Source organism: Sinocyclocheilus rhinocerous, unplaced genomic scaffold, assembly GCF_001515625.1.
Source record: "Sinocyclocheilus rhinocerous isolate Xijiao unplaced genomic scaffold, SAMN03320098_v1.1 scaffold499, whole genome shotgun sequence".
In the NCBI taxonomy this organism is placed as follows: Eukaryota; Metazoa; Chordata; class Actinopteri; order Cypriniformes; family Cyprinidae; genus Sinocyclocheilus; species Sinocyclocheilus rhinocerous.
The window spans coordinates 2,077,014-2,089,529 of record NW_015637156.1 but is presented as its reverse complement, the minus strand read 5'-3'; the positions used below and the strand labels follow the sequence as shown (position 1 = coordinate 2,089,529).

The following is a 12,516-nucleotide window of genomic DNA, read 5'->3' as shown; positions in this document are numbered from 1 at the left end:
TTTGTTTGATCGGGGTTGGAGCTAAACTCTGCAGGAAAGTGGATCTCGCGAGCCAGATTTGAGGATCACTGCTCGGGACATTTGCTGCGCTAATCTGAAACCATTCTTGATATTTTACTAGTAAATCATGCTTTTCCAGCAAAATCTTATCTAGCATCTGCAAAAAAGACAACTGAAATGTCATTCCATTTCATTCCAACTAGTCGGAAATCCATATTTGTTCTTTTACATCTCATTTCCCATGTGTCCATGTCTTATTCTGCTTTTTGAACATTGGAGGCACCTCTTTTCTTCCAATTTCACAGTCTTTCAAATGATTCTATATACCTCTGTGATGCTTTAACTTTCTAGTCCATGTGCTGTCTGGAAAATATTGCGCCTACCATTGAACTATTGGTTCCTTGCGGTTCCTGACGGCTTTCTCTTCGGCTCGCTCATTAAGCAGAGGTGACAGATTAGCTAAGGACTGCAGAATCAACAAAAGATGAACTTTGAAACTCAAGGGTTGGCAAAAAGTTTCCACATAGTCAACTGTCTCTGTGCCTCATTCATTTTGAGTGCGACATTTCATTCTGACTTATGATCTCGGAGCTTATTTATAATGTTGCTTTTAACTTGCATTTGTCAATAGCGCATCTGGAAATGATCTGTTTATCTTATCAGTTTCTTTATTTCGCGTTTTAGCCCTGTGAACTCTGACAAACACTGTCCCATAAGCCTTTTAGTGCAATAAGCCAATTATTGACGGCTCTGTCGTAGACTTTCATTATACAATGCAAACCGTACCTTATGAGTGAATGCTTTAATTTACACACACAAAAAAGTTTTGTTGTATGTGGCATTGTGTAAGAGAACTTGAATTGAAATGGATGATGTGTTTTAAGGCTAGAATGCTGAGTTGCGTTTACAGAGGAGATGGATACTCTCATGGGTATGTTTTATGGGAAAGAATCAGTTTGCTGTCAAGAGATCTTGGACAAACCTTTCATGTAAAATGTAATGAGACAAAGTGCCTGTTTTGTAGGAAATATCCCTAAAACGCAATTCTATTGGGGTATTTTTAAATATATATTTAAAGTAAGTGGCGTGTACATAGGTTGGACAGGTATTTAGCTATTGAAATGGTTGTTATTAAGGTCTTTTTGTTGTTAAGGGCAATTTGAATAGTTGAACTAATATAAAACTGAATAAACCAAGTACTGGGACATTTTCTTTTGGACTTTCTTTTAAACTTTGGACTTTTTTTTGAACTTTCAATCTGTCTTTTGAACTCTCAGACATTCTTTTGAACGTTTGAACTTTCAAAAGCTCTTTTTGAACTTTCTTTTAAACATTTGGACATTCTCTTTTGAGGTTTTAAATTGCATTTCGAACTTTCAAACTTTAATTTGAACTTCAAGTTTACATTTTCACACATTCTGTTTGAATTTTCAAACATTCTTTTGAACTTTCAGACACTTTTTTTTTTTTTTTTTTACCTCTTTTCTTCAAACCCCTGCGTGTTTACAGCCCCTGTATATTCAGCTGCATTCCATACAGACCAAACCGATGTGCCTCGGAAAACGGGGGTAGCAGGGAGTATTGAGTAAAGGCGTTTGGATTGCAGTAGGGTAGGTGGAGGGTTATATTTGTTAACTCCATGGCCTCTGGCACACTTTCACATCACCCTTAATGTGAATGGCACTGTGGTCTTTCTGCCCTATAGCCACAAATATGTGTTGACCAGTGTAGCTGCTATTTTACATAAACTACATCTGCTTTTATATGTGGAGAGAGAACAAGAGAGATTCTGAGAAATGACTGACAAATATTTTGCTGCACTTAAAAAGCTGTCCGTCTCGGATTTGGCGAAACGCCCAAGGTGCTAAGAGGTGTGGTGCTGTAATTCGGGGATGTTAACTTCGCTAATGTGTCTGCTCCGCATTTACTGCGAAAATGTTATCATTTTTTAATGTATGGTGAAAAATGTAGATCTTTAGAGCCTTGTTTGGATTTTTTTCAGAGTGTGATGTTCGGTTAGCTCGCTAATTTTTCGAGTTTTTTTGCGAATTACCAAACCCACATGATATTATATCCAAACAGTTTAAATAAAATGTCACTTTTAGCGAGTTAACTGGAGTTTAGTTCTGGAAAAAATAAAATTTGCGCTAATGTCAAATGGCTTCGGTGCTCTTTTTCATTTGTTTCGATGTGTTGAGAACTGTTACTTCTCTGCCGCTACCAGCATTTGAACTTACTTGAATACGGGGAGTGATTAGTAGAACCTTCAACCGTATGCATGTTTGGCTTTAGGTGACCACTTATACAGCCTTCTGAAGTTGCCACGGAATAAATCGCTAAAAAAGTCCTGTAGGTGGGGCTATTTGAGTTGGTGGGTGTGGCTTAAATGGCACCTCCCACTGAAACTGTGACGCGACCCTCTCTACCCCTTGACTTAAAGCTGGACTGCGGATACCTTAAAGCATTTTTAATTCAGAGGAGAAGTATATTTGTATATTTTTAAATAACGGAACTGCATAATGCACATCAATTATTTTTGCTAACAAAGTCTATGAAAGATAAGCAAAAGATGGTAATAGTGATCTTAATCATGATAGTGACTAATATAAATTGGGCTAATATGCAATAGACTATTGACTAGTAGATTCGTCTCGTCTTGTTTTTCGAAGAAAAAGTCGTTTGTGAGTGTCTCTGCATTGTCCTATGGTATTTATGAGCGAAATTATGTAGTTCACAAAGGGATGAACCTTCAGTCCTCTCGCTTTTATTGACTTAAACATGAAGGTACCGCCTAAAACATTTCCATTTAGTTGATTAAAAACAGGATGATTCACACACAAGCACATTTAAAAATGCCTGTAGGCGTCAAGCCCTCTTGAACTCATATTAATTGTGTCTGAATTAAAGTGATAAACTGTTTTCCTCAAGCCTAGAGTATTTGCTGCTTGAGGTTATTTTTCTGACTTTGCTGAGGTGAAGATTCATCCTTTGGGCAGACGAGTTAGTGGAATGTGCCTTTTCTGATGGTGCTGTTCTCAGACAGGTAAAATACGACATTTTTAAGGGCCCAACCAGCCTATATGAAGTTATATTAATATGATATACTGTATAATGTGTGTTCAAGAGTGTTAAAACTGTATGTGTGGGTGTGATTGTGCTTCTTTTTTCGCCAAGAACACATTAAATCACTGAGCTTGCCAGTTACAGGGTCTCTGGACCAAACTTTCTACAAAGGTTATTGCTACTTTTTGTAAGGATTTGGCACTGCAAAACTAATAGATCAAGCACTGACCAGTCAGGCTATTCAAAAAGAAGCCTGGAAATTCATCCCAAGTGATGTTTTCCCTTTATTGTTTTTTGTCTTCAAACCATTTCTAACAACCAAGACAAATCTGTGTTCTCTATACGTGATGAAATAGCAATAATGGAATTGGTAATGTCACTAATATTTGGCTTAAATTCCAGTTTTAGACACTTTTTCATAAATGAACTTCACGGATCCAACTGTTACATTTATTAACATGAGGATCTGGTGATTATAAAATGAGGATATCTGTATCTGTGATTAAATACAGCACAATATGTATCAGATTTATCATACTATGCAAGCTTCTTCTCATCTTGAAGGAGCTTCATAGGATTCTTCAAAGTCAGCAGTCTTTCCATTGTGATGCAACATGATGTTCAGCGCTCTGATATAACCGTTTAGTTTAAGTGTGATGAAATAATATTAATGATAACAGAACTGTCCAGTTTTAAAATATATATTTGTCTCTCGTTTTATCTCAGCCCTTCTAATTGTGGTCTTTCATTGGGTCTTTTTATTTGGTTGTTCTATTTAATTGTCAATCTTTTAATTAAAGCTGTATGTATGCAAACTTTGATGGATATGTCTTTTAAACTGTTTGTCTTGGACAAAAATTACACATATGAATAAATATTGAATGTACATGCATTTCTGTTTACTGTGCAAGAAAGGAGTATGTAGTTCAGTGTTATTAACTATTAAAAATAATTGTTGGTTATTTGCAATAAAATATAAATATTAGATGATTCACTTAAATGTAAATGAGAAATATTACTAAAATTGATATATATATATATATATATATAATTAATTATACATAGCAAAATTACTCCAACTGAAAAATAAAAATGTCAAAATAAAAGTGTATACAGATGTAGATTGAAGTAAGAATGGCTAACAGTAGATTAGATAAATAGAAATGTTGATAAATACTTTATTAATCCCACAAAGGAAAGAACAATGTCCCCGAGAAATATATTATTTGAATGAAAGATACAATCAATTGATTTAAAATATGACCTTTTCCATACACAAACATAGTTTGTAACAGTTACCACCTCAATTCACTCACATACAGTCTAAAATTAATTATATGAGTGAAAACTATCTTTATATCAAATTTACTTAATTCCTTCCTTATTAATTTAGTTGCACATTGCGATGCAGGGAAGAATCTGCCTTGTAGAGAAATGAAACTACAAGCTGGATCTTACAAAAGCCTACATGGCTTTTCCCTTGCTACATTATATGGAAGCAGTTTCCACAATGGGATAATAAAATAAAAAAGGTAATTGTGACTCTCGCAGACTTAACTGTGAGATATAAACTCTCAATTCTGAGGAAAAAAATGTCAGAATTGCAAGATGTTTATATCTTGCAATTCTGAGAAAAAAAATAGGTATTGAGTAAAAGTAATCACAATTCCTTTTTTTAATTTATTTTTTCATTCTGTGGCAGAAACAAGCTTCCATAATATTACATAAGCATTATTGCACAAAACACATTCTCAACCTTTCCCCCAACACAGTGTTAAAGATCAAAATTAGATGCTTATTGTTAGTGTCTGTTAGATTTGAGACCATCTATAATAATCTAGTTTAGTCCTAAAAGTTGACCCCAAAAAAAGTTCAGCAGTTAAAACCGATTAGAGATAGCGCATAGCGAATAATGTTCATCATGGCTGTGGTGTAAACTGAAGGTTATTGGCTATTTTAAAGCCCAAGTTTCCTTTTGCAATGGGAAATATGTCAGCACATGTAGGAAACTCTTTTTGACCAACCATTTCACAAGGTGTTTACATTTTAAAAATCATATAAAATTTGGAAAAGGCAGAAGCGTCACTTGGAAAACTTTGAAAGCATTCGTTTTCTTTTTCTACTGCTGTACGCACTCAATAGTACATGAATATGTTGCCCTAAATGGATTCCATGGGAACATCCATGAGATTTTGGTCCACGCTGTTTCATTTCAGTGGAATATCCTGCAGCTATTCTCCAGTTCCACCGTGTTTTTTTTTGGAGGTTTGGCCTGAAATCTGTAGACACATGCTTCCATGCCTGTGGATGTGCTTTGTGACATGCCGCATTATTGCCCTGAAGTATCTAGTCAAAGGCTGGTCGTCTGTAGTCATAAAAACACATGGTCAGTAACAATGTCTGAATTTTTTCAGATAAGTATGTGTAAACTCACATTTCTTCATGGTCTGTTTGGGGCTGTTCCTCATGTTCCTCCAGATCAGCCATCAGGAAGGAGTCTGTGGAGCAGGTGCTGATCCTCATGGGTGCAAGACGTCGCAGTCTGTTGGGTGTCCAGGGCAGGCGTCGCTGGGCCCTCTGGGAAGGTGCGACAGCCTCAGTCTCCATTAGCCAGGGAAGGCTGCTGTGAGTGGGACTGTCCATATCTGGCAAGAATACTGGATTCTCTATGCCAGCTTCAATGAGATATGAAAGAAACATTGACAAACATTCAACTTCTTACTTATGCAAATATGGTACTTATGCAAACTATATTGTAGGCCTATAGATTTTATATACAAAACAACATCTGTTCAGACCCTTTTCTTACCTCCCACTGTATACGTGTCTCTCATGAAAGTACCACGGATAGCACCAGTCTCACTCCCCACAGCACTGTCAACTAAAAACACAAAATCATGCTTTGGGAGGGTTACTTTGGAAATGTAATAGGTTACAGATTTTAAGTTACCCTATTTAAAAGACAGACAGGTTGCAGCCTAAAGTGTTCAGCGATAATGTGGATTGATGTAATTGGCAGACGTGGTGTGCTGCAAATTCAAATAAGAGAACCAATAAAAAGCATTAGAATAGCATTACTTTACTAAATGGCTTTACATATCCTAGCTTTTTGCAGAACATATTCCGATGTAACCCCCTTTGTAATCGCTAACATTTTCATAAGTAACTGTAATTTAATTACACTTTTTTTCTAAGTAACAGATTACAGTTACATTTATTTTGTAATTAAATTACATAATGCCATTACATGTAACTAGTTACTCCCCAACACTGTTTGTCAAAGAATGATAATTAGAGCAGAAAAGTTTAATAAATAAATAGTGGAAAATAGTGGAAACGGATCATTTACTCAAAAGGAAATCATGTTGAGGAGGTTTATGTTTAATTTTTTTTAACTACAACTTTGTATGTGATTTTTTTTATTTCATTATGTTTAAAAGCAAATACTTAATTACATTTGTATTACAAATACACTTGGAAAAAATATACATTTATTAATTTATAAATGTATACATATAATTTATTATGATTTAAATATAACTTATGAATTATTGAACTACTTTTATCTTTATGTATTTTTTATTTCATTATATAGTTTATTTCATATTTCAGTGCATATATATATATATTCATTTTTTTCCATTTTTATTTTAAAAATTTATTTACACTATTATTAAATTTATTATAATATGTATTTATTTATTTATTTATTTTATTAATATTTATTTCAAATTAATTACATTTAGCTAGCTGCTCTGTGTCATAAATACTAATAAAAGGCTAATATAAAATATTGTTACCTTCATCTCCATATAGATGGCCTGTACCGTCTGGGTGTCCATTAGCCATCTGAAAATATGTATAAATTGAGAGATGCAATACTATAATTGAGCAATCCAGGTGAAAGAGGCATCATGAAAGTCTCTTACCTTGTGTGTAAGCTCCTTCTTGTGGTGCTTTGTAATTTTTTTGGCAGGGTTGACACCCATCTTAGCTGATTTGAAGGACTCGAGGCGGCTCCTCATGGTCCTCTGGAAGATCTCCTGCACCTCGTCCTCACTCTGGTTGATGCTGAAGTGACTGCGACTGTATTTGTGACGATGCTGCTTAGAAAGAGAGAAAATTATGGGTCAAATGAGATGCAAACTGTATACGTGTCTGTGAGAGCGATTCATACATTCTTTCTGCTCCTGTACAGGTGCTGCTGTAGAAGATGATGGGCATTGATGTCGTCCACCGCATTTTTCCTGTCTTGCCCATGGATGTCCAGGGATACAGAGGGAATAGTGTCTTTTCTAATTTACAAGAGACAAAACCATTTTCATTATTGCCACATCTTGCCATTTAGGAATTTATTTGTCAATTTTGAGCACTTTTGGCTTTGTAACCCCTGCAAAGATTCTTAGTCTTGTATGTAAATCTCTGTCAAAACAGTGATTATCCCTCTCTTTCATTACTCATAACTGTTTTACGATTGATTACAACTGATGCATTAATTACACAATTGTGTTTAAATGTGATTTAAACAGTCAGTTCACTTACACAATGGAGGTTGCTGAAAAATTTTCGATTTCAAGCTCGTAATTTGACATATCAACCATTATATCAGGCATCACATCTGTAAATTCTGAACCAAATTGTTTTTTGAAATCTACATTGGCTGCTTCATCACTACGAATGAAGCCCAGAGATCCTTGACGTTCACCCTACATGAAGAAAGAAAGAGGTTACATACATTTCTCATGAGCTTTTTTTGTTGATAGTACACAAGCAGCACATGGATTGCATTGCAATCACTATATTCACTATGATCGTATGTGAAAATACAAAGTTCTGGCATGAAACTCTAAATGGCGCAGTCCGATAGATCTAACTCAATATGACATAATGACATCATTATCACATGTCACAGCTGATTGGTTCTCTCCTGTATCTTTAGCCAATGAGCTCACTGCTCAGCATTCAAATGTTTGGCTAATGCTTGTGGTAACAGTTGCAGCACACTTCAGAAAACCCTCCACCTTCCCCAGCTCCACCTGTATAGATCTGCTATGGGGTGATCATGTAGGCTATGTTATGGAGGTTATCATATATGTTATATGTGCAGCAGCAGTATTTCTTACATGCTCACAGCAGCATGTTGTGGATGTATTGGCAGTAGCAAGTCTCAGTATTTGCTCTGCCGCAGGAGCAACGTAGCAGATCTATCCCGCCAAGACCAAATACATTAACTAACATTGTCATGTACATTACCATGCCCTCTGAGAGTTGTCATGACAGAACTATTGTAAACTTTGTTGTTACAGGAAACACATGCAGTTTGAGATAACCAAACAAATGACAATATTATGCAATGTATAACACCAATCTATGCTCTTACCTCACTGACGTAGTTAACAGCATCCTCCAGATTGAGTTTGTGGAAGATACTAAATAGGTAGTCTCTGTTCCTTCTGGCCTTAGGTTTCATCAATAACCAGCTGATATAATTTTCCTCAAACCTGTTCCAACTGGGAGAGAGATCAAAGTAGACATGTGTGTCCATATATTTATATATTTTTTTTTTATTAATATTTAAGTATATCCACAGAACTGAGGAAAACACACCCTCTGGTCCACCAGTTATCTCCTATACGTCCACAAATGTCCTCCACTGCTGCTAGTATGTGGTCAAATGCCTATAAAGACACCATTTATATAACTTTTTCTATAACTATTAAAATGAACACATAAATGGATACTGTCAAATAGTTACCCTATTGTTTAGTTTCTCAATAAGTTTCAAGTCTGAATGAGCTGCTCTTTTGACCTTGAGCCACTGAACTAATGGCTTCATTGTTAGTCCCTAAAAAGAAACCACATAGACATAACCACTACAGGTTAGGTAGGACGTACAAAATAATCCAAGCATTTAGAGTCTCATAGTTGTGATAAGAGTGATAGGGTTTTAACCTGAAGAATGACAGTGAAATACACCACAATGAGTGTGGTACTAATCATCAGATTCTTCTCTGGGATCTTGTCTTCGTCTAACATGGCTGCTAGTCCATACGCCACTGCCCCCCGCAGGCCACCGTAGCTCATTACAACCTGGTCAATGACCTCGATGGGAACCAATCTGAACTTGTTCAACATCCAGGTGAGCAAGAAAACACCTGCAAATATAAAACAAACATTCCTAAACATATCATAAAAACACATCCAAGAGGCATTCTTTGAAAGAGAAATCTTTGAAATGTGAGGGAGATTTTAAATGTTTTATTCTTTTTTACATCTCAAGCATAATTATTTCAAATAATATTTGTGAACGTTTGAGATATGATTTTTCTATTAAAAAACAAAAAATAAAATAAACACTGCTCTTTCTTTCTTTTTTGTAATGAGTGGATCAGTTCATCTTGACTGTCAAGCACGACCAACGAATGTTACAATGAGCATAGGTCTCTTAAACTTTTGATTTTGGCTTCTCTGAAAACTCAAATTATTATGAATATTTTATTATAAGTTTATGATTTAGTTGATTGAGAATGAATATATTAGCAAGGCCCATTACCTAGCATGCAGCAGTGTCATTACAGACTAAAAAGGTTTATACTGCAAAACTTTACCATTCAGAAAAGGTGTGCACAACAGGTTTGGGTAAGTGTTTATAGTGAAGTGTGCTATGGGAATTTGCTGTTATATTGCATGTTTGAATGTTTTTTACCACTGTGCGACTTTTGCATTACAAATGAGGTAGTGACTGATTACAGCCACAATGATCTAGTTGTGTCTGTTCCATCTGTGTAATTTATTTTTTATTTGCGTATTTTTTATTGTGATTTGAATTTACAATATATTTATACTTGAAAAATACATATAAACAGATTTTTGTAATTATAAAAAGTATATATAATCGAATGTTGTGGACAAAAATGGTATTTACTAGAGTGGATTATCAATTGAATAATATTCAATAAAATGTTTTTACAAAAAGTTTTAATAGGCCACAACTGCACTCACCTATGATCCTGTATATAAAGACGAAGAGGAGGGTGAGGAGGATGAAACCTGTGTTCCAAATCCAGATCTCTGTATCAATGGCTGTAACACCCAAGAATACGAAGATCATGGTTTCTGAGCCGTTTGCAAGCACCTTCATGGCATGACGAACTGTAGTGACCGATTTCTCATCCATGTTGGCGTTCACATATTTCTGACAGCATATACCGCAGAAGGTGATTCTGTGACACAGAAAGGCATTCTTCTCCATGAGCTGAATTAATTGCTTAGAAACATTGTGCATTGAGAGTAAATTCCTGCAGTACTGGTGTTGTATTACTGTACATTCTCTATATGTGTTGCATTGTTCAAGAGACTCTTACGAAAGTATTGCAGAGAGCGAGAGCATTTCTGCTGTCAGGTAAGCCAGGTAGCCCACCACAAAGACAAAGCCAGCTTCAATGATCTGAATGTGTTTGGTGCACCTGGTCAGCAGGGACAGCAGGATGGCAAACACAACGCCAAGAAACGAGCCTCCAAATGCCACCACAACAAATGAAACTGTAAATAAATGAATCTGGTTGGTTTAAAGTGAAAAAATAAAGAATATTGCTATGTTTATCATTATGAATGGGGGGTAGAGTTGAATATTCATACATATGCCCTTAAAAATCTCTGCGGCGTCAATCTTTGGGCCTCCAAGAGCAACAAAAGCATCAAATACATTGTAAAGCACCTACAAAAGAGGCAAAAAGATGATTACATAAGCGGATAGATATACTAGTGAGCATAATGGCATTTAGAGCATTTGAGGAAATTGAGACTCACCACTGTGACGCCATCATTAAGCAACGACTCTCCAAACACCAGAATAAAGAGCACCTCATTCACATGCACTTCTTCAAACACTGCAATCACGGCCACCGGATCCACCGCGGCGATTAAACTGCCAAACAATAGAAACTGCAGGAGACCGATGTCCAAGTTACCTGATGATTATAGAAACTGGCAAATTATTTCGGTATCCTCTACATTCTTAAAAATAAAGGTTTTTATTATAAATAAATGTACCCATCGCTCCAGCCTCATAGCAGCCCCAGAGCGAGAGGCCCACTGTAGCTGCGTTCCAGCATGTTCCGAAGATGGCGTAAATGAGAATGGCACCCAGGTTGCTGAAAAATAGCTTGTTGGGCATAAAGTAACTGGCATCCAAGATGATCTGGGGCAACAAGTAGTAGAAGAACGTGGGAGGAAGCAGTTTGAAAGTCTGTGCCTTGTCTGCTCCCCAGACGATTCCTCCCAAAATAAAGCCCAGGATGATGAGCAGACCACTCTCTGGGATCACACTGGTGACATGATGGTTTAGTTCAATCACTGGATAGAGAGGGAGAGACAGAGAGAAAACAGATCGCAACTTTTGTAGCCAGTAATGTTCAAGTTGTGGATAAGGTTAATATGATGCATATTAAAGTTAATGATTGTTTTAACATTGGCGCTCCCTAAGATTGGTATTTGATGTCATTTGGGGCATCTTCTCAGAAGTATGTTTTGTAAACTTTAAATCTTATATTCACAAGATGTAACTGTCATGAGCAATGCCCAAAAATGATGCAAAATGGTTATGCATTTTAAAAAGACATACCAGTTATACATTTACATTTACATTCATGCATTTGCCTGATGATGTGCACCAAATTTATAGTGCCAGTAGATTTTCTGATTTTTTTTTTTTTTTTAATGCATCAGTAATGAAATGTAAAACTAACAGGATTCTTTTATGATTATCATACTGGATCAAGTTTTTACTTTGTTAAAACTTTTAGTAATAACAACAGCACATATTATTTTACTAGTTTTCATCCTCTTTCTTATAGAAGCATCCGTACTGTACTTAACATCAAACTGATGAAACCAGAAAATATGTATTTTTTAAATCATCCCAAACATTAACAACACTTGAGGAAAGAACAGATACTGATCTCTCTATACTGATAAAATAAGCAGGATAAGAATACCAAAACTAACCATGTTAATCACAGGACTTGTGCTACATTATCATCCATTTACATGAGTAGCAATATGTTTATCATTATTTTATGTGATTCTTTGAGCTTCCACAGCTATTGTACTCAATTTGAATTTGTTACACAGCATTGTTATTAAACTTCCTAGTTCAAGGTAATCATAAAGAGATCTTCTTCCTTCTCAGAACTGAACTGAACTGTAATTCAGCCTTTCATTCAAAAATGACATCAACTTCAGATCAAACTTTAAAGGAGACATATTATGCCCCTTTTTACAATATGTAATATAAGTCTCTGGTGTCCCCAGAATGTGTCTGTGAAGTTTCAGCTCAAAATACTCCACAGCTCATTTATAATATCATTTTGAAAATGCCTATTTTGAGTGGAAGCAGAAACAACACTGTTTTTCGGGCCTGTCTCTTTAAATGCAAATGAGCTACTGCTCCCC

The 12,516-nt window shown here is 35.8% G+C and overlaps 1 protein-coding gene and 1 long non-coding RNA gene across 2 annotated transcripts in view; both read right to left on the bottom strand.

The window, feature by feature from the left end:
- Positions 1–7: 7 nt before the first annotated feature.
- Positions 8–12,516, bottom strand: part of LOC107748721 (uncharacterized) — a 13,822-nt gene continuing 1,313 nt past the window's right edge. Inside the window, exons 2-3 of the long non-coding RNA XR_001640958.1 lie at positions 1,300–1,310; positions 8–1,199 (exon numbers count right to left, since the gene is read on the bottom strand). This is a non-coding gene — a long non-coding RNA (uncharacterized LOC107748721). The remainder of the gene's footprint in view (positions 1,200–1,299; positions 1,311–12,516) is intronic.
- The window catches only part of LOC107748719 (sodium/hydrogen exchanger 3-like), a 7,906-nt gene continuing 755 nt past the window's right edge, over positions 5,366–12,516 (bottom strand). Inside the window, exons 2-17 of the mRNA XM_016563667.1 lie at positions 11,116–11,418; positions 10,873–11,033; positions 10,702–10,780; positions 10,428–10,605; positions 10,066–10,286; positions 9,016–9,218; positions 8,819–8,908; positions 8,671–8,741; positions 8,444–8,573; positions 7,606–7,769; positions 7,241–7,358; positions 6,993–7,166; positions 6,864–6,912; positions 5,873–5,944; positions 5,498–5,738; positions 5,366–5,428 (exon numbers count right to left, since the gene is read on the bottom strand). Of these exons, the coding sequence (XP_016419153.1) occupies positions 5,410–5,428; positions 5,498–5,738; positions 5,873–5,944; positions 6,864–6,912; positions 6,993–7,166; positions 7,241–7,358; positions 7,606–7,769; positions 8,444–8,573; positions 8,671–8,741; positions 8,819–8,908; positions 9,016–9,218; positions 10,066–10,286; positions 10,428–10,605; positions 10,702–10,780; positions 10,873–11,033; positions 11,116–11,418 (2,273 nt within the window). The 3' untranslated portion in view covers positions 5,366–5,409. The remainder of the gene's footprint in view (positions 5,429–5,497; positions 5,739–5,872; positions 5,945–6,863; positions 6,913–6,992; positions 7,167–7,240; positions 7,359–7,605; positions 7,770–8,443; positions 8,574–8,670; positions 8,742–8,818; positions 8,909–9,015; positions 9,219–10,065; positions 10,287–10,427; positions 10,606–10,701; positions 10,781–10,872; positions 11,034–11,115; positions 11,419–12,516) is intronic.